Source organism: Rhincodon typus, chromosome 33 (genome assembly GCF_021869965.1).
Source record: "Rhincodon typus isolate 14 chromosome 33, sRhiTyp1.1, whole genome shotgun sequence".
Taxonomy (NCBI): domain Eukaryota; kingdom Metazoa; phylum Chordata; class Chondrichthyes; order Orectolobiformes; family Rhincodontidae; genus Rhincodon; species Rhincodon typus.
Window position 1 is genome coordinate 15,195,964 of NC_063364.1, and position 27,944 is coordinate 15,223,907.

Below are 27,944 nucleotides of genomic sequence, written 5' to 3' on the forward strand. Positions count from 1 at the left end.
AGAACGGGACCAAGCTACAATGAAAAAACATACACTGGATTTTTTCCCCACTTCAAGATACAATGCTAAATATTTATATTTGCTCATGATATTAATAACATTTGTTACCAAAATAAAGGAAAGTACTTGCATTGATGTAATACCTTTCAAGACCATTCAAAACAAATTTTATCCAATTAAGTATTTTGGAGATACTTGCACATCAAGATGCCTCTTAAAGGACAATGGCTAGATAGTCCATTTTAGTGATGTCAAAAACCTATTAGCCAACATGCAGCGAAGACATTCATAGCTCAGCTTTAATCAGTACCTTGGAATCTTTAATATCCACCTTAAGGGCAGCCGGTCCATTGATTTAATATCTCATGCAAAAGACTGCCTTTCAGACTGAAACATCAGCCTAGATGACATGCAAGTCTATGGAGTGAAACTTGAACCCGCAACAGTGTGATACCATGAAACGACGGCTAATATTTAGTAATTCAGGGAAATTGTAAACAGGAATCAATCAGAAAACAAGGCTAAGTTAAATGAATATTACATGGCCCTCCTGTATTCATGGCATTTGTAAAAATCTGAAGTAAATCAAAGTTTAATTTCCCAAATGTATTTGATTTATCACAAACATGTTAGTGTGTTTACAAATCTTACGTCAATTTTCTACTCTTCTCCCTGAAACTGATCATTTGTGCAATGATTATTGTTCATGAATATCAGCAGGCCTAAGTAACCTTGGCCAGAACCAGTCAGCAAGTGTCGCTGACAAGACCACATCACAGCTGAGCTTAATGCTGCCTTCACCAAACATTCAGGCAGGCTGCAATCAGAAATGAGAACCCTAACTGGGGTTTCTCTGAATCCTGAGGAAATAAAAGTAATTCTAGCACACGACTGTCACTCATGTTGCTCTCAGCTAACTGATCACAAGCTGGAGACAGAGTCTGATCTGTACAACTTATTTATGCTCAAAGACACCAGGCACTCAATGTATATCCTTATGGCTTAAAAGGCCATAATGTTATCTAAATTAATATACACTTTCTGAGGCTTTATATTCATCAGATTTATTGAATATAGGCTTTGAGTCCAATCTTGCTTGCTAACACTCCTGTGAAGTTCCTTGGGACATTTTATTGCCTTAAAGGTGCAATATAACTGGTTCCCTAATGGATTAGTAGATCACTATACTATCTTCAGGAGAGAGGGGACAGCAGAGTAACACGAACAGTAATCAGAATCAGTATTATTCCATTTCTGCTTGAAAAGTATACTTGCAAGGGGGAGCTATAATGCGGTTTTTTTTTGTTTTCTTTCTATGAAGGGAAAGGTTTTATTGCTTTTGACAATTCTTCATATGAACCACCTAGTTTAGCAGATAAACAATGAAAATTAAGGCAGTTTGAAAGTAATTTAGGGCTGACAACTACTGAAGTGCAGTGTTTCATCACCAAAATAACCAAGTACAATCAATTAAATGCAATGTGCAAAAATTATACGGCTGGGTTAATGAAAGCCAACAAGTAATTCGCAGTCAGGTAACGAATTTTAGTTTTGATGATTTTCATAACCAATGCCATGCTATTTCTTGACTACTCAATTTTGATATTGAACAATGAATGACTTACTTGGATAGGGCTGGGAACAGTTGCCACCACAATGCCAATGGTAGGTTGAGGAGAAAGAAGAGCAGGGCTTCCATTTGGGATGTTGGACACTTGCCCAACAGTGGCACCTTCTAGTTTTTTTACTTGTTGCTCGCCTGGTAGTGGAGATTGAAGTTTTTGTTCCTGCTGTTTCTTCAATGTATTTTGCTGAATTTTACGTTGCAACTGTTGTTTGGCATCAACTGATGGGGAAAGCAAAGTCTTTACCTGTGGCTGAAAGGAATTGCTTTCAGTCATGGGCACAAAAGCAGAAGGTTGCTTTGTTCCTGTAAGAAAGAAAATTACACTACCTTGTGAAAAAAGTGTCATGACTATTAGATGCATTGTAGGTCACTGAAAATATCAGCAGCAACACTAACATTAAAATGTGCAGCTTTTAAAGTGTGATTTCTGGCATTATTTACAGGTTGTTAAAGATGTATTTCTTAAAAAACAACTTCACCCGCTTTACGCCTGCTGCACTCTTTGTTTCAGCTCTAACACAAGTGAAAACCTGATGTAGTGATTGTGGAAAGCAATGACCCTGGCTCTACTAGTCCATTTATTCCTTTGAGTGTAATAGGGTCATATAAATCTCTACTTCTGCAAATCATTGTACAAACAACTGCTCCATGGATCCCTACAGAATGCTCCACCTGTCCACTTTTTGAAGTCATTATTCAGGATCCACAGAGAGCAGCACTGCTTTCTCAACATCCATTGTCATAATTAACATTAACCTCTTTATTCAGGGCTTTCAACTACACTGGTGTAGCACCTGTTGTGGTTACTAGTTGTTTCTTGAACATGTAGTTACAGCAATAAAGCAATAGGCTGTATGTTGATTCTTCAAATTATTTTTGTACACACCAAGAAATAACCTTTTTTTAAAAAATGCTTAATAAGGATGTCAATGCTAGGAATGGAACATTGCCACTTCTTTGCATCAGACATCAAATACAAACGAGATAGTGTTTGCCAAAATGAGGTTAAACTGCACGTAAACAATAAAACCTCAACAGGAGCAGGATAGGATATCAGCACCCCTAAAAAAAAAGTTGGCAAAATGGAATCTATACAACAAGTCAAACTATAAATGGATAAGAATGTGTTTTAAATAGACTAAAGCAGTTGATGATTCACTAATAATTTTCACAAAAAAACAGTGACAAAGTCCAGGACAGGGAGAATTTTAGAATCCTTTAAAAACTCTATTGTACAATGAGTGAAGCATTTGTGTCTCCATAATCATTTCTGAAGAGGTGTGAATGGATTGTCATTAGCAAAGTTCTTTGCTACCAACATCAAAATCTGTTTATCTGAAAGATAGCAAGAACTGCAGATGCTGGAGTCAGAGAAAACACAGTGTGGAGCTGAGGAACAGAGCAGGCCAGGCAGCATCAGGGGTGCAGGAAAGTTGACATTTTGGGTCGGGATCCTTTTCTGAAGAAGGGTTGCGATCTGAAATGTCAACTTTCCTACTCCTCCAATGCTGCCTGGCCTGCTCTGTTCCTCCAGCTCTACACTGTGTTGTCTCTGTTTATCTGAAATGTCTCTAAGATTACAAACAGTAACCTGAGTAGAAACCAGTTCTACCTGTTCAGTTCTCCCTGTAGGAAATGCTTTATCAACAGGTGAAAGGATAATTGTTACTGCTGAGAGAAATTGGTTTATAGATTGATATAAGTGTATACATCTGTACACATCACGGAGGGAGGCATGTTATCAAAGTGAATAGAAACAAACAGAAATAACTGTATTTTTGCCCCTACTCTTCCATAAAATATCTTGAGATTATTCAGTTGCAATTTGCAATTGTGAGATAATTTGAGGTGCAAATACCAGGTGCATAACTGCTCTGTCCACATTGTGTATATATAGTTGTGTGTTTCCTTTAGGGTCCTTTTTTGGAAAATCAGATGTTGTTTTACAGGTAAAAGATTAATATTCAAATACATGACATTTTTAAGGCTTATAGTCTGATGCACTAATGGTTTCCAGGATGTCTGATCTCCAAAGTAATCAGTGAAAATGACTGGAATGGGGCTGGCATTACAAGATATTAAAGCAATGGGAGAGGCAGTTGTACTTTTTGGAGGATTAAGACAGGTGATCCAAGGCCAACTAGGAGTAGTAGAATATTCCAACACAAAAAAGAAGTCTGAAAATGGATGCCTTGGAAGGGGCCATGAACCTGTCACCAAAGTATGATCACAGCAGTTTTCTCTAAACAGGTACTCAATGTGGGAGAATAAGATATTCAGCAGAAGGATGCAAAATACTGTAGTGAATATTGGGGGCAGGTGTACCCCGAAGCAGGGGAACTGGCACCCAGCTAGATGTCCTTTGGTGAGACATTTCTGGGTATTCAGTACAAGAAGCTATATTTATATAAAAATATACATAATATATATCATTTACAACTAAATGTTTAAGTATGTTTCCCCACTGTGAGGGTTACGAATCCTCTTCCCTTGCCTGCAACTAGCCTAAGCATCTTCTTCACTCCAATTAGTCCTTCAAGCAACATTCTGATAAGATGTTGAGGAAGGGTAGAGATTTCAAAAGCATTTCTCAACAACGGGGTTTGAGGTCCATTGAGAGAAAATAAGAACATTTATATAATATCTTTCATGACCACTGGATATCTCAACATGCTTTATAAGCAAAGAACTTTTGAAGAGTAGTTACTGTTAAAATGTAGGAAACAAAATTGGGATAAATAGGTGGGTGGGCTACAGGACCAGGGATCTAATTTAGGCTATGTAGCTAAAATTTTAAACTTGAATAATAAATGCCAATCTAATGTTACAATTAATACAAATTCAAGCATGTTATCTGTAAGATTTGGAGCCCATCTACTTGACAATCTGGTTGCAAAGCACCTTTTTAGTTAACCTGCTATGACTGAGGCAGAGGAATACATTGTTGTTCTAGTCTATTTATGCAATGGCTCACAACACAAAATAAAAATACTTCTTGCAGTTACCAAGATGACCTTTTGAATACCTGATCTATATTAGATTTTAAACAAGAAAATCCGTCAGTCAGGTTTTTGTTTTTACAAACAATTATTGGTTTATCTTCAGAACAAAACATATCCAAAAAGCATGGAACAATTGGTTAACCACAAATAATATACAAGCATGAATCGTCATCCCTTCAAATATCAACAAACACACAAACTCATGAAAATCTGTTGCAACTGGGAACAGTATGACAATAATCATACCCCACAGTTCCACAAGACATCACAAAATGGAGATTTTCCTAATCAGTCCATCAGAAATGTTATTATGCTCCAACACAAGCGCCATCTAGTTGTCACCAACTGTACAAAATTTTAATCAACCCATGAAGAGGACCAATTTGCTCGACTAACTGCTATTCAGGACAAAAGCAATTCTCACCAGGTTTTATTGTTAACAGAAAACAACTATTTATTTAACAAATGGTAGAGAAATGGATATCTAATGACTACGTAACTTAAAACTACATCGCTTCAGAAACCCCAAGTACACACACAAATTCACAATTAAGACAAAAGATGACGATTCGACACATTATTGGTTTTAAAAAACAGACAGGGAAAACAAAATTCCACAGATCAAAATTCCGGATCACAGGGTGGATTAAATTGCATTCCACAATTTCAACTGACTGTTATAAAGCAATGGCTATTCTTCACTCTGTGTGTCAGAGAGAGAAAGATCGATTTAGTTTGCGGCTCTGGATGTCTCATGCTGCCTTGCACTTCTAGTTTTGTAAAACTGCAGCTCAACCAACTGGAGGAATGTCATCAGGGAGATTTTCTTTAACGCGTAGACTATTTTGTGCCATTCTGTCTCCAAGTATCTCTTATTGCCTCACTGAGAAGTAACACTATCTTGCACCAGATGTTTTTTCTAAGATGCAAAACTCCTGGTATTTCAGATATATAGCAGTCTAACTTCCACTTGGGTTTATAGACCAAAAAGGGAAAATTACGTGGTTTCTTACAAAAAGAAAAAAAATTCTTGAGGATATTGGCTTTCTGAAAAAAACCTTTGCTGAAAGAGCTAACCTTGAAGGCAAATGGATAAAGTGTAGAATGCTCTCTAGACTGTTATTCTTATGTTGACATAAGCTCTCAAGCCTCTAATCATGCACAGTTGTCTTTTGAAGTCTTACAGCTTAGGAAACAATCTTGAGATGTTTCTTCAATCAATCTTTCAAAGAAACAAATAGGTTTCACTTTGATCTCAACAAGGTTTTCTTTTCAAATATAAGAGATCAGCTTGACACAAACTTATTTTCAGCAGACTTTCCTTCTATTAAATCAGGTAACAAAATCAGTCAGTCTCAATAGGGGGTCAACACCAAATTAAGCAGTTATCACCAATCATATGATTTTCAGGAAGCTTTGTTAAAAATAGATCTCCATGTCCACAATGAACTTTCAATGATCACTTCTAAATAAACTACACCAGGTAATTCCACAAAACTTGAAATAAATAATTTCGACAATCCTTCAAAACTTAAGTCCTCCCAATAATATCAAATCAAAAGTACCTCTGCAACAAACTACATACTTAACCAAAACCAAAAAATAAACTGCGGATGCTGTAAATCAGACACAAAAACAGGAATTGCTGGAGAGGCAGAATCTGTGGAGAGAAATCAATTAAATGTTTCGGGTTGACCAACATGAACTCTGATTTCTCTCCAAAGATGCTGCCAGATCTGCTGAGCTTTTCCAGCATTTTCTGTTTTTGCTACATACCTCACCATCCTACCTAAATAAAATAAAACATGCAGTATTAGTTTATGGAAGTTAAATGGAGATAGGCTGGGTAACATTCTAATGAATACCAGTTACTCACCTGAAGTTGCACCTGCCATCACCGACAATGCAGCAACAGACTTTGTGCCAATATAGTGACTGGTAACAAGGAAGCGAGCTAGATCAGTCACTGAATCAAATTTTCGGATTAATACTTTCTGGGCCCACTCACATACCAGACTGCAAGCTGCAGATCTGACCTCTTCTTCAATGCTCTGCAGGTGGTCTGCAGAATGTGATCCTTCAGACTAGAAAGCAACATAACCCAACATTAGATTATAATAGATTGCAATTGTTATAGTTAACTATACTTGTCTTTTAAGTATATTTTAAAATCTTAGTTGAGCAAAGCAGCAGTTCAACAAGCAGTGTTTTGCTATTTTCCACCTCAAAACCATTTGAATGCAGTTCAACTCAGTGAAAAGGAGTACAACCTGCTAAAGCAATTTAAACAAAATTAAAAAGAGAATATTTTTCATTCGGTAGCACAAAACACAATGATTGAAGCAATACCATAAATATGACTGACTAATGCAAACGTGTCAAATGTCCATTTCTGAAGAAATAATAATACTTCAATATAAATTGTTTTTTAATATAATAGTGGTGCTCCCATTCGTCTGCTGCCCTTGACCTTCGAGACAGTATGGTTGCGGGTTTAGAAGGTGCTGTCTGAGAAGCTTGGTGAATTTCTGCAGCGTACCTTTTAGATGATACACACGGCTGATGCTGTGCACGGTAGCAGAGGCAGTGATTTTTTTGCAAATCAGGTGCCATGTTAACCAAGCAAGCTGTCTTGTCCTAGATGGTGTCAAGCTTCTTGAATGTTGCTGGAGCAGCACTCATTCAGGCAGGTGGGTACTATTCTATCACACTCCTGACTTGTACCTTGTAGGCAGTGGACAGGCAGTGGAGAGTCAGAAGACTATATCAATTTAGATCTGAGACAAATAACATACCAAAACATATCAAAATGATAAATGATAAGTCATTAACGGAGCTCTTCCTTGGACATTCAATTAATATTCCAAAATTCCTTTGACACCAGAGTTTGTAAAATATTCCAGGGCAGCTGAAAGTTCCATCTAACTTTAGAGAGTCTTTATCATAGAGAAACAGGCTTGTTCATATTGCAAAGCAGCATCACCATCAAAAGGTTTCTCCAAATGACATCAATCATAACTTGGCTTATCTCATTGCCTTCATTTCAGTGCTTATCATGCATCATTATCATATATGTTCACAGGATGTAGACAGTGTTGGCTGGGTTAGCATTCATTTTCATTCCTAACTGCCCTGGAGAAGTTGGTGCTGAGCTGCCTTCTTGAACCCACTGCAGTCTGTGGATTGTAGGGACACCCAGTATGCTAATTAGGAAGGATATTGATCTAGCAACAGTGAAAGAATGGCAATATACATATAAAAGTCAGGCTGGTGACTTAAAAGGAAACTTGCAGGATGTTTCCCACATCTGGCATCCTTGCCCTTCGAGGTGACACAGGTCATGTATTTGGAAGGTTCTGCTAGACAAACTTCGGGTAAGTCGTTGCAGTGTACATTGTGGACAGTTAAATACTGCTGCCACTTAGTAGTGGTGAATGGCATGGACATTGCAGGTAGTGGATGGGATGCCAATCAAGCTGGCTACTTTTGTTCTGTTTAGTCAGTGTCACTGAGATCTATAGCATTGAAAAAGACCCTTTGATCCATCACATACATACCAGTCAAAGACAAACACATAACTATTCTAATAATACTTCCCAGCACTCGGCCTATTGACTTGTATTGCCTTGGTATTATTAGTGCACATCTAAATGCTTTTCAAATGTTAAGACAGTTTCTGCCTTTACCACCCTTACAGGCAATGAGTTCCAAATTCCCACAATCCTCTGACAATAAGACCTTACAAAATAGAAACAGGAGGAGCCATTCAGCCCCTCACACCTTTCCACCATTCAATAGCTGATCTGACCTTCCTCACGTCTACTCTCCTGCCTTCTCCCCTTAACCTTTGATTTCGCTACTGATCAAGAATCAATATATCTCAGTCTTAAATGTACACAAGGACTGTGTCACCAAAGCTCTCTGTGGCAAGTAGTTCCAAAGACCCTCAACTCAGAAGAAATTCTCCCTCATCTCAGTCTTAAATTGGCACCCCTTAATTCTGAAACTATGCCCTCTGGTCCTTGATTCTCCCATCAGAACATTTAGCCTGTCAAGCCCCTTAAGAATTCTATATGTATCAATTATATCACTGCTCATTCTTCTTCTACTTCAATGAGTAGAGTCCCATTCTGTTTAACTTCTGATCATAAGACAATCCCTCCATACTGGGGATTGTCATAGTGAACCTTCTCCAAACTGCCTCCAATGACATGGTACCTTTCCTTAAATGAGACCAAAACTGTTTAGTACTTCAGGTGTAGTCTCAGCAGCACCTTGTACACTTGCAGAAGACTTCCCTACTGTTATACTCCAAACCCTTTGAAATATGGGCCAACATTCCATTAGCCTTCCTGATAACCTGTTGTGTCGAGCAGGTGTCGAGCTTTGTGTTTTGAGTACAAGTATCCCAGGTTCCTTTGCGTTGCAGCTTTCTGCAGTTTTCTCCATGTAAATAACACTGTTCTTTTACTGTCCCTTCCAAAGGATTAACTTCACATTTTCTCACATTAAACACCACTTGCCATCTTCCTGCTCACTCACTTAACTTACCATATTTCTCTATAAACTGTCCACCTACTTTTGCGTTGTCTGTGAATTTGGCTACAGTAGATTTGTATCCTTCCTCCAAGTCATTAATATATATTGTAAACAGTTGCGGTCCCAGCACTAATCACTTGAACTCCACTGGTCACAGGTCACCAACCCGAAAAAAAACTTTTTACCCTCACTCACTGTTTTCTGCCCATTAACCAATTCCCTGTCCACACCAATATACCAAGTCCAACATCATCAGCTCTAATGACTTAACTTTTTTTGAGGAACCTTGTTGAATACCTTCTGGAAGGCCAAACACAACACATCTACTGGCTCCCCTTTATCCACTCTGGTTGAGGCTCTCTCGAGAAACTTGAATAAATTAGTCAGACATAATTTCCTTTTCACGAAGGTGACTTTGCATGATAAAATTACGATTTTCAAAATGCCTCTGGGTGAAAATGTTTTTCCTCACATACCCTCTAAACGTTCTGCCCTTTACCTTAAATCTATACGCCTGGTTACTGATCCCTCCATCAAGGGTAATTTTTTTTCCCTTATCTAATCCCCTCAATTTTATACATCTCAATCATATCCCCTCTCAATCTCCCCTGCTTTAAGGAAAGCAACCCAGTTTGTCCAATCGCTCTTCACAACTTAAATTCTCCAGCCCAGGCAACATTCAAGTAAATCTCCTCTGCACCCTTTTCAGTGCTATCACCTCCCTCCTATAATGTGGATTTCAGAAGTGCATACAATACTCTAGCTGTGACCTAACCAACATTTTAATCAGTTCCAACATAACCTCCCTGCACTTGAACTGAATGCCTCTGCTAATAAGTGCAAGTATATCATATGCCTTCTTAACCACTTTATTCTCTTCCCCTGATACCTTAAGGAACAGGTGGACATACACATTAAAGATCCTTGGTGCTTCCCAGGGTCCTACAGCACATCGTGTACTCCCTGATCTTTTCTGTCCTGCCCAAGTGCTTCACCTCACATTCATCTGGATTGAATTCCATTTGCCACTGATCAGCCCATATGACCAGCCTGTCTATATCCTTCTCTGTATTTACACGCTACCAATTTGTGCATCGTCTGTGAACTCACTGATCAACTCTCCTACATTCAAGTCTAAATAATCTGTAGAAACTACACAAACAGCAAGGGCCTCAACAATGAACCCTGTAGGAACCCACTGGGCACAGACTTCCAGTTGGACAAACACCACTCAACCATCACCTTTGCTTCCTGCTAGTCAGCGAATTACGGATCCAAATTGCCAAATTTCCTTGGATCTCATGTGCTCTGAACTTGTGACCAGTCTTCCACACAGGACCTTATCAAAACCCTTCCTGAAGTCCAAGTAGGCTATAGCAAAAGCACTGCCCTCATCTACAAACCAGTTTACCTCGAAGAAATACAATCAAATTGGTCAGACATGACTTTCCTTTAACAAAGCTATGCTGACTCTTTTTAATTACTTCCCTGCCTCTCCAAATGCAGATCAATTCTGTCCCTCAGAATTGAGGGATGATACTATGGCTTTAACAGGTGTGTTTTATCCTGGTTTCTTTGAGAGAGAGAGATTGGGAGGGGACAGGAAGCGAGCAGCCTATGAAAAGATAAAAAACTTATTTTTTTAAAAAATAAAGTTGGAGCAACAGAAGCAGCCTGAGTGGGGTGATCAAGTTCGCACAGATCAAGAAGTTTTAGTTAGGTTTCATCAATTGCCGTTTTGGGCTTGCTGAAGTGTAAGCTATTTTTCCCCCTCTCTTGATTACAGCCAAAAGCTGGAGGTTCCCTTTCTAGACTGCTGGACTGCATGTGAGACAAAGTCTGTTTTGTGAATTTACCTTATCACAAAAGGGTGCATGTATGGGATGTTACTATATTGGAAGTTAATTAACAATAGTTACTGTATTGATTATTCTGTTAAGTTTTCCAATAGACTTAAGTTCTTCTTTTGTTGCATTTTAACTATAGTGTTTGAATAAATTGTGTTTTGCTTAATGTCAAGTAATTTGACCAGTCAGTCAAATTGCATCTGGAACACAGCACTTTACATTTGCCTTCAAAATAAGAAATTTTAGGTCTACGCTATCTTAAAATATTTTGAAGGGATCTGGTCTGGTCCATAACAACTGCTTCCAATAGTTTCTCCATCACCAAGTTAGACTGACTGGACAGTCAGAGTTAAACTTATGCGTGTTGTTGCAGATGTACACTTCCAGGCAAGGGGAGAGTATTCTATCACGCTTTTGACTTGTGCATTCTAGATAGTGATCAGTACTGAGGAAACAAGCAGCAAGTTATTCAATGCAGAACTGATAGCCACTGACCAGCTTGCTACCAAGGTGTTTATATGGTTGGTCCAGTTCAGTTTCTGGTCAACGACAAACCCCAAGATGTTGGTGGTGGTGAATTCAGTAACGGTACTGCCATTGAATTACAAGAAATAATTGTGAGATTTTCTCTTGTTGGAGTTGGTCATTACCTGGCGTGAAATTTGCCACTTATCAGACCTAACTTGCAGGTTATCCAGGTCTTGCTGCAAATGAACACTGCTTCAGTATGAGGTGTTACAGATGATTCAGTATGTTACAGTAGGCAAAAACCTACTGTACTGACGTTATGATGTTGAGAAGCTCTCTGATGGAGCAGCTAGCAAAGGTTGCACGACCTGAGTAAGTCTTGAAAAGATGTCTTGGACTCAATGACTGACTGCCTACAACCACAATAATCTTCCTTTCTGCTAGGTATGACTCAAACCAACAGACAGCATTTCCCAATTGGCAACTCCAGTCTTTTTATTCATCCTCGAAACCGTACTGGGTAAAATACTACTTTGACGACTAGGGCAGTTTCTCTCACCTCACCTCTGGAATTCAGCCCTTTTTTCCATGTTTGGACGAAAGTTTTAATGAGGGCAGGTTGTGTGGCTCAGGCTAAACCTAAATTTAGCAGTGAGTAGGTTATTCTGAGCAAGTGCTGCTTGAATACGGCTGTCAAAAATCTCTAATTACTTTACTGCTGATTGAGAGTAGCCAGACAAGGTGCCAATTGGCCAAGTTGAATGGGTCTTACATTTTGGGGACAGGATATACCTGGGCAATTTTCCACATTGTTAAGTAGATACCAGTATTGTAGTTATTCTGGAATAGCTTAGCTAAGGGAGCAGCTATTCCAACGGATAAGCCATCAGTACTAGACCACATCTGGAATAGTACAGTATTGGTATCTTTATTTAAGGAAATGCATTGGAAGCAGTTCAGAGAATGTTCAACTAACGGCTGCAATTGACACGTTGTCCTATGAGGAAAGCTTGAGTAGGTGACATTTGTATCTGCTGGAGCTTAGAAGTAGCTGGGTAGGTGAGAAGTCAGTAAGGAGTTTCCTTTCTCAAGACTTGAAGACTTGTTGGAAATGACCTTATAAAGTCTGAAGAATTAAATCGAACATTATAGAAAGCTCCCACTATTGACCATTCATAATGTTATTTTCCAACAGCAGGAGAGTCCTAGTGGTGAACTGCTCAATATTTATCTCAAAAGACATGATTGAACAGATTATCCAGTTGGAATCAAAATTTTATTCTTGGGATATTACTGTGCATAATTTTGCTGCTGCATTTAGTTTATTTAATTTACTTATGGGATGTGGGTATCACTGGCTATCCAATACAAAGATATAAATGTGTTTACAGAGTGAGATTCAGAGATGTCTTTATACAGTCAAGCCACACAGTCTTGCGAAGTAAAATTCTAAATGATTATACAGCTACAAAAATGTAAACACACACTATTACAGAAGTGAACTGCAAGACAAAGATTTCACTAATCAAATGCAATTTCTTCTCTTGAGGTACTACGAGTTTTAAACAAAAAGCCAGTACACAGAAAAACTGTTCTATATTTTTCCTTCCCGTTGTAACTCTCTCCCACTCTTCCTCTGTTGATAACACCACTTTCTTTCAATGAGGACTGAACAATCTAGGAAATGTAAACTTCACTCATTCAAACTTGAAGGTTGCAAGTTCTCATAATCTGGCTCTGTGAATAGAAATGAGGTAAACACAGGTCTCCAAGTGGTCTTGCAATTTTCACACATAAATGTCTTCCCTTTATTCTGTTCACAATCCCACAGTGCATTTCCTTGTCAAATGAGGCTAAGCAGAGTCACAGGTTATTCCGCTAAAAGCTGCATCATTTACAGTTAAGGAGAATGATAGATTAATCTATGAATATACTCCTGTTGTGATAATAACAAAATTAATCATGAAATATCAACCTCCCAACTCGTCTCACAGGGGTGACCATTTTGCTTTTCTTTAACCAGAGAACTTTGAGAATATGGAGCTTATTGCCTTTAAATTTACAACTCAGCAGCTTTTCACAGGTCCAATCATAGAATCATACAGAACAGAAATAGCCCTTCTGTCTATCAAGTCTGCAATGCCGAAAACTACTCAATCTTCACTAGTCCTATTTTCTAGCATTTGGTCCACAGCCTTGAATGTTATGACATTTCAAGTGCTCTTCCAAGTACTTTTTATAGATTGCGAGATTTCCCACATTAACGGCCCTCCCAGGCAGTACATTCCAGATTCCCACTATCATTCTGGTGAAGAACATTTCCTTCAATCCCCTTTAAAACCGTCCGCCTTTCATCATAAAATTACGCACCTTTATTATTGACCCTTCAACTAAGGGAACAGATGCTTTCTATCCACACTATCAATGTAGAAAATTATAACCAAATTATAATTATATACGCCTCAATCAGGACCCTGTTAACCTCCCGTGCTCTAAAGAAAATACCCCGAGCTTTTCGAGCCTCTCTTCATAGCTAAACTCTTCATCCCAGGCAACAGCCTCGAAACGAAACGTCATCTACATCTCCAGGGCAATCACATACCACATATAATATGGTGACCAGAATTGCATACAGTACTTCAGCTGTGGCCTAACTGAAGTTTTATACAGCTCCAACATAACCTCCCTGCTCTCATAATCTATGCCTTGACTGATAAAGGCAAATGTCCCGTATGCCTTATTAACCTGTCCTGTTGCCCTTGGGGATCTATGGAAAAAGGTGCAAGATCCCTCTGTTCTGCTGAACTTCCTAGTATGCCGCCACTCATTGAGGACTCCCTTGACTTGTCACTTCCAAAATGCATCACCTCATGCTTTTCGTGGCTACATTCCATCTACTGTTGATCTGCTCATCTGACCAATCCTTCTCTATCCTTCTGAAGCCATTGTTAACTACCTTGCCAATCTTCATGTCATCTGCAAACTTATTTATCATTGTCCTCACATTTTCATCCATGTTCTTTATATATATCACAAAGGGACCCAGCACGGATCCTTGTGTTACATCACTGGACATTGGCTTCCAGTCACACAAACAAAATTCTACCACCATCCACTATCCCCTACCACCAAACTAATTTTGGATCCAACTTGCCAAGTTACCCCAGATCCCATGTGCTTTTATGCAGGACCTTGTGTTGCTGAAGTGCAACAAGACCCGAGTGTGATGATGGAACAGTCGCTGAAGGTTCGCATGCAGATGCAGCAGATGGTGAGGAAGGCTGGCCTTCACAGTGATGGGATTGGAGTACAGGAGTCGGGATGTTTTGCTGCAGTTATACAGGGCCTTGGTGAGGTCACACATTGAGCACTGCGCGCAGTTTTGGTCTCCAAGTCGGAGGAAGGGCATTGTTGCTATTGAGGGAGTCCAGTGAAAGTTCACCAGACTGATTCCTGGGATGGCAGAACTGACGTATGAAGACAGACTAGATCAAATGGACTTGTATTCACTGGAATTTAGAAGAATGGAGGGGGAATCTCGTAGAAACATAAAATTCTGATAGGACTGGACAGGCTAAATGAGGGAAAAATGTTCCTGACATTGGGAAAGTCCAGAAATGGGGTCACACTCTTAAAATAAGGGGTAAGCATTCAGGACTGAGAGGACTAAGAATTTCTTCACTCAGTTATGAACTTGTAGAATCCTGTTGGGGGCAGATCATTAGATATATTCAAAAGGGAGCTGGAAATAGCCCTTGCAGCTAAAGGAATTAATGGGTATGAAGAGATAGCAGAAGTGTGATACTGAAATTGCATGATCTTAGAGAATGGTGGTGCAGGCTCGAAGGGCCACATGGCCTACTCCTGCACCTATTTTCTATGTTTGTCAATGACTTTGCTGAAATCCATAACTTCACTACCCTCATCTGCACACCTGATCATTCTTAAAACATTTAATCAGACAGGTTCAGCATGACTTAGTAGTTTATAAAATCATGAGGGGCACGGATAGGGTGAATAGTCAAGGTCTTTTGCCCAGGTAGGGGAGGCCAAAACTAGAGGGCAAAGGTTTAAGGTGAGGGGGGAAAGATTCAAAAGGAACCTGAGGGGCAATGTTTTCGGACAGAGGGTGGTGTGTGTATGGAACAAGCTGCCAGAGGAAGTGATGGAAGCTGGTCCAATTACAACATTTAAAAGGCATCTGGATAGCTGTATGACTAAGAAAGGTTTGGTGACAGGGGCCAAATACTGGCAAACGGGTCTAGATTAATTTAGGGTATCTGGTAGTCATGGATAGTAGGACTGAAGGGTCTGTTTCCATGCTGTATATTTCTATGACTATGACTTCAAAGCTTAGATTAGATCTGTAGTGTGTGAGATCATCTTAGTATTTTTGGCATGCCAATGGTCCTGAGTTGAAGCTTTAGGTTGACACCTCATTTTTCTGTCTGCCTTCTTTATTCTTCATTGATTTCCCAGTTTGATGGCAATAGTAAAGTGGGGGAAATGTGCCAGGCCACAATTCTATTGGCGCTTACGGCCTGTAGTGCCTCATGGATAACCAGCTTTGAGTAGATAGATCTGTTGAAAGCATCCGCCTATTTAGCACGGTGGTAACGCTACACAAAAAGATGGTGGCAATCCTCAAGGGGGAGGGGGATCTTAGTCTCTGCACTAACTGCAGTGGTCACTCCTACCGACACTCAGACAGACATGTGAGATAGTTGAAGTTGTCTTCACAAATCTACCTAACTTTTATTGTTTGCCTCACTACTTGCTACAGACCCAATCTAGCAGCTATGACCTTTAGGACTTGGTCAGTTCCATCAATAATGCTACCAAACCACCTCTAGGGTGACATTAAGTAACTACCTCCCAGAACATTGTTCGCCCTTGCCACTGACAGTGCTTCCTCTAAGTAATGCTCAAAATGGAGAAGCAATTATTCTTCAGCTGAGGGGAGGCAGTAAGTGGTAAATCAGAAGGCTTCATTTCCTATGTTTGATCAATGCCATAAGACTTCATGGGATTGTGGAATTAGCGTTGATGACTCCCAACTGTCTTAAAAGGGTGTCTGGCAGGTCTGTCCCACCAAGGGGACAGGACATAACCAGGGTTATTGTCTGTGAGATATGAGTCTGTATGACTGTGGCAGGTAGTTGCTTGAATAGTCAGTGGGACACTTCTCTCAAGACCTACTAACTGCTTGCAAATAGGGCTTTGCAGACTTGACATGATTGAGTTTACCAATGCCATTTCTGGTACCTAGGTCATTGCCAGGTCGCCCATTTAAGTGGGCAGATGCTTTGTGCCCGGAATCACATGTGAACGTATATTTTTTTTAAATGACTGTGGCGATACTATGGCTTTAAGAGGTTACTTTCTGTCCTTTTTTTTCCAAATGAAGAAAGATTGAGACACAGGTGCCAAGCAATCTGCTCAAAACCAATAAACAGCTTATCAGTGAGTTCGCAAAAGCTCATCACGTTCCTGCGCCTTGTCGTTGGACACGGACAAATGGCTACGCGGGATGTGAAAACAAAGGTTATCGGGGAGTTGAGTTTCCCATACCATCGAAGAGGGAAGTACGACGATTCCTGGGGCTCAGTTGTTTTCATAAGGAGTTTGTAGCAAATTTAGCAATGTGGTTGGTCCACTGACTGACTTGTTGAAGAAAGTTTCAGTGGACGGCGGACTGTCAGAAGGAATTTGACAGCCTGAAAGCTGTGTTAACCACACTTAATTACACAAAGCCATTCAAGGTGACTATCGATGCCAGTGCTGTACTCTTGCAAGATGATGAGAAGATAGAAAGAACTATTGGATATTTTTCCAGAAAATTTAATAATCATCAACAGGGGAGGTGATGGACTGTTAATCCACAGACTCAGACAACATTCTGAGGACTCCGGTTCAAATCCTGCCATGGCAGATGGTGAAATTTGAATTCAACAAAAAAAAAAAATCTGAAATAAAGGGTCTAATGATGATCATGAATCCATTGTCAATCGTTAGGAAAAACCCATCTGGTTCACTAATGTCCCTTAGGGAAGGAAACTGCCATCCTTACCTGGTCTGGCCTATATGTGACTCCAGACCCACAGCAATGTGGTTGACTCTGAACTACCATCTAGGCAATTGGGGATGGGCAATAAACACTGCCTAGCCAGCGACGCCCTCATCCCGTGAATGAATAAAAACAAAGAAATATTCCACAATTGAGAAGGAGACTTTGAACTTGCAACATTTATGTTGCTAGTAATCTGAGACAGTTGTTTATACTGACCAGAACCATTCAACATTTTTGGAAAAAATTTAAGGATAAAAATTTCAGACTGTTTAGATCGAGCTTTTTATTGCAGCCATTCAATTTGAAAATTATACAGATGGCAGGATGGAAGAACGTAATTGCTGATTTGTTGGCATGACTCTGATGAACAAAGATGGATGCGTTTGGTAGCGGGAGAAAACGGACTGCAGTAGTGAATGTCTGCACGCTTCGAGTTAATGTAATATTTATGTATTGGAGCATATTGATAGCAAAGACTGAAGGTTTTTAAAAATGAAGCCATCTTTATCTATTGATGGGTTTTTTTTGGTAGGGGTGTAAGAGGTATGACGATACTATGGCTTTAGAGGTATGTTTTGTCCTGGTATTTTTTTTAAATTAAGGTTGAGTCAGAGGTGCCAAGCAATCTGCTCAAAGCTAATAAACAGCCTCTGAGGCCTTGAGATAGTAGGAACTGCAGATGCTGCTGAATTATCTCAGATTCTCCAGCATCTGCAGTTCCTACTATCTCTGAAACAATTTTAACCCCACTGCAAAGCCATTTCTGAAGAAGGGTCTAGGCCTGAAACATCAGTCTTCCTGCTCCTCTGATGCTGCATGGCCTGTGGTGTTCATCCAGCTCTACACCTTGCTATCTCTTATTTCTGAGGCCTTGAGTTTTTTTTTTGAAAGAGTTCGAACAATACAAGCACTCTTCAATAGGGAAGGTAACAGCCTAGTGATATTATTGATGGCCTATTGATCCAGAGAGCCAGGTAATGTTCTGGGGATCTGGGTTCTAATCCCGCCATGGCAAATAGTGGAATTTAAATTCAATTAAAATCTGGAATTAAGAGTCTAATGATGACCATGAATCCATTGTCGATTGTCAGGGAAACCCATCTGGTTCATTAATGTCCTTTAGGGAAGGATACCGTCATCTTTTACCTGGTCTGGCCTACATGTGACTCTAGACCCATAGCAATGTGGTTGATTCTTAACTGCCCTCTGGGCATTTAGGGATGAGCAATAAATGCTGACCTAGCCAGCGACACCCTCATCCCATCAATGAATTAAAAAAAAGTGGGTGGCATCAAGCTCCCACATAACCAGAAATTTTAGTTTTACCTTTCAGCAGTTGCTGGGATCTTGAAGCTGGATGTGGAAGCTCTTATTTCTCTCTGTTACAGCTAAAAGCTGCCATAATTGCATCCATGGAATCCCTACAGTATGGAAACAAGCCCTACGGCCCAACAAGTCCACATCGACCCTCACAGCATCCCACCCAGGCCCATCCCCCTATAACCCATCTAATCTACACATTCTGAACACTATGGGCAATTTAGCATGGCCAATTCACCTAGCCTGCACATCTTTGGACTGTGGGAGGAAACCAGAGCACCTGGAGGAAACCTATGCAGACACTGGGAGAATGTGCAAACTCCAAACAGACAGTTACCCAAGGGTGGAATCGAACCTGGGCCCCTGGCGCTGAGGCAGCAGTGCTAACCACTGAGCCACTATGCCACAATCTAATTTACTGAACTTGCCTTTGCTAAGGGTGTGTTCATGTGAAGTTAATTAGTAGGACTAGTTAATTAGTAGTTATTATATATATACATTATGTTGTTAAGCATTTCGACAGAGTTACAATTAAGCCAATCCATTTTTATTTTGTCTATTTTTACACTACAGTTAAAATACAAAGTGTTTTGCTCCAAGTTGAGTAGTTTGACCAATCGAATTGCATCTGGAACGCGACGCCTTACACTTACCTTTAAAATAAGAAAAGGTTGGGTCTAGGCTATCTTCTTAATATATTTTGAGGGCTTGGTCTGGATGGTTACCATAAAATTTGACATTCAAAGCGGATTTAATTAGATTTCACAATTCAAATTTGACAGTTTTCAATTCCACTATCTACCATTATGGATCCCAGCCCATGTACCCAGAATGTTAGATGGAACTCTGCATTACTAATCCAGTGACAATACCACTATGCTAATGCATCCCCTTTATACCCATCCCCGAATAGTCTTGTTTCCTGTACTAAGAAATTATGAAGAAATAGTAGCCCTATAATTTCATATACAGCATCAAACTTCAGCTTCAGCTCTTCTAGGACATCTGAATTTGATAGTACTGAAACAGTTTTAGTGGAATTGCAAATATAATCAAACTAGTTTCACTGGAAGTTGGTACCTGCACTCTTTGCTGGGATTTTTAAATTCATATTGGAAGCCCACTCTCCACATGCTGACCAGTGAGACAGACCAAAAGGTCTCCTAATTCAAAGATTAATAAAGTTTTCAGAAAGCTCATATACAATTTCTAACTTGAAACTATGAAAAGTTAAACAACAGCCTCTTCTGAGTTGAGCTACAGTTTGTGTGGGACTTTGAATTCCGACGTACAAACGCTTGTCCTTGCAATTTATGGTGAGCAGTTTATCCCCAAATACATTTCTTTCATGGCAATGTTGATTTGAACTATACATTTAAATTGAAGAAGATGTTCAAGACTCTTAAAGCCCTTTAGGCTGGTGTCCTATTCTTCACCCAGCCAAATCTGAACTCTATCATCTTGGACTGTTACTGCAAGAAACACAAAGCAATTTTAATTTCTCTTCAAAACAATTTTTTTTTAAATTATAGAATTCAGATAGCTAGATGGATGATTATGGAAGGCTTTATGGAAACTAAACAACTAAATCTTTCTCGCTGAGCTTGGTGCAGAGTATATATGTCTGGAAAGCAGATTATTTCAACAGGCAATAAAATTATAAACATATTAGAAGAATCTGTAAATTTAGTGTAGATCTTAAAACCAGAGTAAAGCTGGCTGAAAAACAGCACGTGATCAGAAACTGAGATGTGAATTAAAGATGTGCTGAACTGAATGCAAGATAAGTGCATCTTTGTTAGAGTTGAACATTATACGAAAGGTGGTATTTTGTTGAAAGACAGAAGTTACTGGAAAACCTGAAAAGAACTTGAATGTGAAATAATATGGATTGTTCCAATATTTAAGAACAACTTGCATTTCTCAGCATGATTAGGACAGAAGTGTGAGCCTCAGCAAAATTCTGGTCGAGCTAGAGTTTATGTGAAATAAACTGGAGGTTGGTGGAAGTGGATTTTAAGAAATCCAAGTATGTATGAGGATTTCCAACAGTTGTGTAGGTGAAGGTAACATCCATAGATATCAGAAAAGTGCAAATTGATAATTGTTATGGCTGTTGCGAATAATGGAAATTATATGGAGCACAAGGGATAAGAGTCAACAAAACACAGACAATAATCTAGGAACCAAATGATTCCCCTAATAAAAGCAAAATATTGCAAACGTTTTGTCTCAGATCTCCAATGAAGTGCTGGAGAAACTCAGCAAGGCTATCATCATCTGTGGACAGAGAAAATATCCCTTCTTCCATGGTGAATGAGGGAGAATTTAATTGTAATTTGACCATAGAACAAATGGAGAAGATCATTGTAAATCTCTGTTGCAGGTTCGCTATCTATAAATCCTTCTATTGTTTTCCATTAGACTTATCAAACTGTAGTATTGTTTAAATTTCACATCTTAATTGTCTTGATTACAGAAGATAATTACCCCTTCTCCAGTTTTGTGAAAATCCAGACTTGGTAGCGATGGCATGTGAACAAAAGCTTTTTTCCTCAGACCACTATAGCAATATGTTTCAAGGAGTTAAGGTCAAATAACTTAGTTTTATTCTAAGTAAAGTAAGTATGCTGACAGTAGAACACAGACTTAAAAACAAAGGATTATGTGAAGTTTGAATTCAATGAATTGGAACTTTAAGGGTATCAAAGAAGAAGAAATGATAAATGCAAAATAGAAGACAACCCCATTAATAAATTAAGGAGAAAAAGTATAAAATCTGCATCTGTAGCCTTTTCACAACAAATTCTTTGGTATTATGAATCTGAAATCCATCCCAACACATTCAGTTTTTTTGTTTTCAAGTGTTTGATCATTTCTCCTCATCTATGCTCTCTCTCTTACAACATACCATAAACCTTCTACAGTTCCAAGGTCAGAGAGCTTGCTCCAAGATATTATAGGTGCGTGCCAGAACCTAAATGACAACATATCAAATGTTTCCATATCTCAGCAAAAACTGCAAAAAAATCTGGACAATAATATGCATTCCTTTACTGTTACAGGGTTGCATACCATTGTTCTAATTTACCTGCTAGATGAGTGACCTTCTTTTGTAGTAAACAGCTCAGGTCAATTGTTAAGTCCAATAAAAGAGCCACACTTTCTTTAAAAATTAATAAAAGTAATATTTTATCATTACATTAAGCTCAAGCAGATTATCAACAGGTAAGTAGCTTATTGCTGATAGACAATTTGTGCAATAGAACAGTCACAAAGATGAAATTTTTGTTCCGTCCAACATTTTAAATTGAGTAATTTGTACTTAAAATTTTTTATAAATGGAAAGGGCAATTGTAGTAATATTCTCTATGACCAAACAAGGAGGATTTCAGGACCAGTTGCTTAGTTACATGCGAAATTGCAATGATCTATTCAAAAAGAATTTTCTTTGTGTATTGTTATGAATGCCTAATGTCATAGTTCATGTGTTTTAGAAGCATGTCTTTTCAGCATTAAAAATTGAATTTTAAAGCAAGTTCAGTAGGGAAAACACTGGTAAACAGCACAAATTTAAGACAATTATAATTCAGCAAACTGATCTTGGAGCTACAGTGTGGAGACAGGGATAATCTTTCACGGAGGTTTGACTGTTAAGGTTGTGGGGAAATGGTTGATTTTTTTTCTGATATTTTTAATAAGAAAGCTTCAAACAGTTCTTGGATGGTGCAACATAATTTACACTTTCTTTTGATAAAAGCATATTGATAGCCTTCTGTGAATCTGCTAATGGACTGACTATCAAAGTAAGCAAAGAGAAAAAATAAACAACTTGCGATCCATCAAGCCAGGTCTCACTCTGGGATCTGACTTGTTTAGTATTACCATCATCTATGATCATGACATGATAATCAAGTTTGCTACAGTTTGAAATCAGAACTGTGTGCAGCTAGAAACCAAGGATGTTTTCAAATGTTTTAAGCCACTGTGCAAAACCTGCAGGAAGGGTAGTTCTGGAAATGTAGAATCCAAAGTCCTGAGTCAGTAAAGAAATTGGAAGGTTGCTTATCCAAAAAATAATGGAAGGGTACTTATTAAATCTTTTACCTTGGTAAGGTCGCTGGAACACTGAAGATAAATAATGAATTCTGAACAATTGCAATGTACTATTTGAGATGGTCCCAGGAAAGTAAATGAATCTTAAAGATATTACGAAATAAGGCACCTCTGAGGGGAAATAGAAGGTAGAACAGCATTTAGAGGGTAATTTGAGTGTTAATAGTTCTCATTGAGTTTAAGTCTTGTTGATGTATTACAAGTTTGTTCTAGTTATAAACCTGAAATTTTGTCATAGTTGCTGGCAAATTGCTAGCTGTTCCAATTTCTGCTTGAAACGTTAACAGTCCTTAACAGGATCATTCACTGGGGTCATACAGGAATGCTGTTACTCAAATTAAAAATGAAGACATTAGCACTCTAATATCAGAACAACTCTAAAAGGATATTTTGATTTGCCTCTCGTGCCTAGGCGTCGAGCTTTCATGTTTGGAAAGACATTCCTCATAACCTTCCCAAAGTCAGCTGCACTTAAAGAGTTATAACCAAGATTGTCACAATAGCCTCTGGAAAATAAAATGTGAAATTCTATTTGGTCACACTGCAACTAAAAAAGGTGATCTCTGTTCTCATACATTAAAAAGAAACAAGATAGCCGGTATCAATGCCTCTCAATTGCTGGCCACCAGGAGATGATTCACAGTGCCATAGTTGTTTTCTTTGCCAATGTGTCTTTCCTATAGAGAAAGTCTTTACCTGATTAATGGTGCAGCTAGAATGACAACACACCTGCTGATGAACTACGCACAGAAATTCAAATCTCTTGTGTCATGACTTTGAGTGCCCACAGTGTGCTAAATTATAACAATTACCAATTAATCTGGTTGTGATGTTAATGAATGAATGTTTACAAGAACTTTTATGCCTTCAATCAGAAAGACTAAAGTGATAGAAAAATAAATTAGCAGCAATGCAAATAACATAATACATACCAGCTGCGCAAGATAAGGGAGAAAACTGTGGAGGACAATTACAGCTTTCAATGTAACACCAGTAGAAAAGAAATCACAAAATTCTCTGGTTTCCTAATTTGTTTGGAATAACACAAACCAATACTCTAATTTTAGTCTACGGATGAATCTACTTGAACCTTTGCTCCATTAAAAAATAACTGATTATGCATATACTACAGATAGATTCAAGAAAGAAAAAGTTCCGCACAGGGTCAGAGTTGTACAGCACAGAAACAGACCTTTCTGTGCAACTCGTCCATGCCAATTAGAGATTCTAAATTAGTCTCATTCTATTTGCCAGCATTTGGCCCATAATCCCTTAAACCCTACTCATGTACCCATCCAGATGCCTTTTAAAATGTTGTAATTGTACCAGGCTCCACCACTTCCTCTGGCAGTTCACTCCATACATGCACCATTCTCTGCGTGAAAAAGTTGCCCCTTAGGTCCCTTTTATGTCGTTTCTGCTCTCACCTTAAATCCATGACCAAAACCTGCTAGTTTTGGACTGCTCTATCTGAGGAAAAAGACTTTGGCTATTCACCTTGTCCATAATTTGAAAAACCTCTCTAAAAGGTCACCCCTCAGCCTCCAATGCTCCAGGGAAAATAGCCCCAGCCTATTCAGCCTCTCCCTATAGCTCAAACCCTCCAACCTTGGCAATATCCTTGTAGATCTTTTCTGAACCCTTTCAAATTTCAAAACATCCTTCTTATAAACAGGGAGACTAGAATTGCAAGCAATATTGCAATAGTGGTCTAACCAATGTCCTGCATAGCCGCAACATGACCTCCCAACTCCTATACTCAATGCACTGACCAATTAAGCAAGCATTCCAAATGCCTTCTTCACTATCTTTTCTACCTGTGACTCCACTTTCAAGGAACGATGAACCTGTACTCCAAGGTCTCTTTGTTCAGCAACATGCCCCAGGACCTTACTATTAACTGTATAAATTCAGCCCTGATTTGCCTTTCCAAAATGCAGCACCTCATATTTTTTTTAAATTAAACTCCATCTGCCACTCCTCGGCCCATTGGCCCATCTGATCAAAGTCCCATTGTACTCTGGAGGTACTTTCTTCATTGTCCACTACACCCCCAATTTTGGTGTCCTCTGCAAACTTACTTAGCATTCCTCCTATACTCATTTATATAAATGACAAAAAGCAGCGGACCCAGCACCAATCCTTGCGGCACACTGCTGGTCACAGGCCTCCAGTCCAAAGAACAACCCTCCACCAGTACCCTCTGTCTCCAACCTTCAATCTAATTTTGTATCCAAATGGCTAGCTCTCCCTGGATTCCATGTGATCCAACCTTGTTAACCAGTCTACCATGCAGAACGTTGTCAAAATATCTTGCTGAAATCCAAATATACAATGTTCATTGGTCTGCCCTCAATCTTCTTTGTCACTTCTTCAAAAAACTGAATCAACTTGGTGAGACATGAATTCCCACGCATAAAGCAATGTTGACTACCCCTAACCAGTCCTTACCTTCCCAAATACATGTAAATCCTGTCCCTCGGAAACCCCCCAACAACTTACCTGCCACTGACATCAGGTTCACCAGTCTGTAGTTCCCTGCCTTTTCCTTACCACCTTTCTTAAATAATGGCACATTAGCCACACCCCAGTCTTCTGACACCTCATTCGTGGCCATTGCTGATACAAATATCTCAGCAAAGAGCCCAGCAACCACTTCTACAAAGCTCTGGGATACACTTGATCAAGTCCTGGGGATTTATCGCCTTTATGTGCTTTAAGACATCCAGCACCACCACCTCTGTAATTTGGACACTTAAAAAGGTACTACTATTTATTTCTCCAAGTTCCCTGGCTTCCACATCCTTCTCCACAGTAAATACTGACATGAAATACTTATTTAGTATCTCACCCATCTCCTATCCTTCCACATAGAGGCAGCCTTGCTGACTTTGAAGGGGCCCTAGTCACCCTTTTGTCCTTAACGTATTTGTAGAATCCCTTTGGATTCTCCTGAACCCTATTTGCCACAGCTGTTTCATGTCCCCTTTTTGCCCTCCTGATTTCTCTCGAGTATACTCTTTCTTATACTGAGTAATTCACTTGGTCCCAGCCATTTATACCTGTCATATGCCTCCTCCTTTTTCTTGACCAGAACCTCAATTTCTCTAGTCATCCAGGATTTCCTATATTTACCAGTCTTCCCTCCACACTAATAGGAACATGCTGCCTCTGGGCTCTCATTATCACATTTTTGAATGCCTTTATCTGCAAATAACCTCTCCCAATCAGCTTTTAGAAGTTCTTGCCTAATACCCTCAAAATTGGCCTTACTCCAGTTTAGAACTTTAACTTTTAGATCAGGTCTATCCTTTTCCGTAACTACTTTAAAACCAACAGAATTCTGATCACTTGCCCAAAAGTGCTCCCTCACTGACACCTCAGTCATTTGCCCTGCCTTATTTCCCAAGAAAAGGTGGTGAAGTTTTGTTCCTTCTTAGTAGGTTCATCTGCACAATGAAGGAAATTTTCTTGCATATACTCAAATTTCTCTCCATCCAAACCCTTATGGCAGTCCCAGTCTAAATGTTAGATGCTACTTCATTTCACTGGAAGAAGTGTGGAGAAGACAAATAGAATTTCAGTTCTAACGTCCTTTGATAAAAGTGAAAGGTACTGAAATTTTAAAAAAACTCAATATTCTGTTTTTGCAATCCTTTCGTGTGCACAACAGGATCTAGTAGATCTACCAAAATGCACATCTTTAGTCTTCATTCTGAAATCAACAAACATAACAATTTCAGGCCATTGGTTCACAATTCTGATATTCTTCTTTAAAACCAAAATTACAACCCTGAACAGAAGTTAACCAAGCAAACAAATAGCTTGACATCCCAGTCTACTTTCATAAATCTGGGTAGCTGTAGGTGATCCAGAATTAAATTTTCTAACAATGGCAAGGAAAACGTTAGTGTATATAATGCAACACTTCAATATGTTGAGTGAAAAGATCCAAATAATCAACTGCAATCAACTTATATTTTTACAAAATGCTTCATCAGAGGAATTGTGAACCCAAAACATGCTGTACTTTTAAGAATATATAACTATTACCATATAATCAAGCTAAGTGCAGTAATTTGTAATTTTAAAGTATTACATATACAATGTCAGATGAGTATCCCTTAACATTGCCATACCTATTCTTGATTTAATAAGAATTATTAGATAAATTGATAGACATTATTCATTAAAGGACTGAAGACAAATTAGAACTATCTGCTATTATGACTTCGACCAGTTACATCATATAGAAGCAAACAAAAATGAAAATAATTTCCAAGGTCACAAATAAAATCCAAAAATGACTTTTAAGGCTTACAAAATCAGTCTATAATTAATCTGAAATCATCATTAAATCAGGAAAAGTCTTATGACAAATGATAACAAATAACTGATAGAAAGCATATATAGTTTTACAGAAAAATAATTTATTAATGCAATGCATAGTTATAAGATACCTTGATTAAATTGCGCTTGTGAATATACATTTCAGATGAAAAACAGCATTGTTATTCAGATCTGCGGCAGCAACACTTACTTGTATTCGTCATAGACTTCTTGTTTGGGCAGTGAAGTATCTGGGTGGTCCTCCAAATGATTTCGGATCCAGTTACAAGCATGCATTTGTTGTGTACGACTGGATGATAAAGAGCTTGGATTACTACAAAAAAAAAGTGCACTGGTTTTAAAAAAGTTCGAGAAACTGCTGGAGATAGTAGGAACTGCAGATGCTGGAGAATCCAAGACAACAAGGTGCAGGGCTGGATGAACACAGCAGGCCAAGCAGCATCATAGGAGCAGAAAGGCTGACGTTTCGGGCCTAGACCCTTCATCAGAAAAGGGGGAGGGGAAGGGGTTTCTGAAATAAATAGGGAGAGAGTGGGAGGCGGATAGAAGATGGATAGAGGAGAGGAAACAAACAGGTCGAAGAGGCGGGGATGGAGCCAGTAAAG

General features: G+C 39.0%; 1 protein-coding gene across 2 annotated transcripts in view; it reads right to left on the reverse strand.

Annotated features, from left to right (window-relative positions):
• Positions 1 to 27,944, reverse strand: part of LOC109913908 (DNA-binding protein RFX7-like) — a 75,181-nt gene that overhangs the window by 12,281 nt on the left and 34,956 nt on the right. The window contains exons 4-8 of one of the 2 annotated variants that reach the window (XM_048615811.1): positions 27,530 to 27,628; positions 23,379 to 23,495; positions 21,364 to 21,448; positions 6,506 to 6,713; positions 1,626 to 1,930 (exon numbers count right to left, since the gene is read on the reverse strand). In XM_048615811.1, coding sequence (XP_048471768.1) covers positions 1,626 to 1,930; positions 6,506 to 6,713; positions 21,364 to 21,448; positions 23,379 to 23,495; positions 27,530 to 27,628 — 814 coding nt within the window. Of the gene's footprint in view, positions 1 to 1,625; positions 1,931 to 6,505; positions 6,714 to 21,363; positions 21,449 to 23,378; positions 23,496 to 27,529; positions 27,653 to 27,944 lie in introns of both variants that reach the window. The other variant, XM_048615810.1, reaches the window with a different exon arrangement.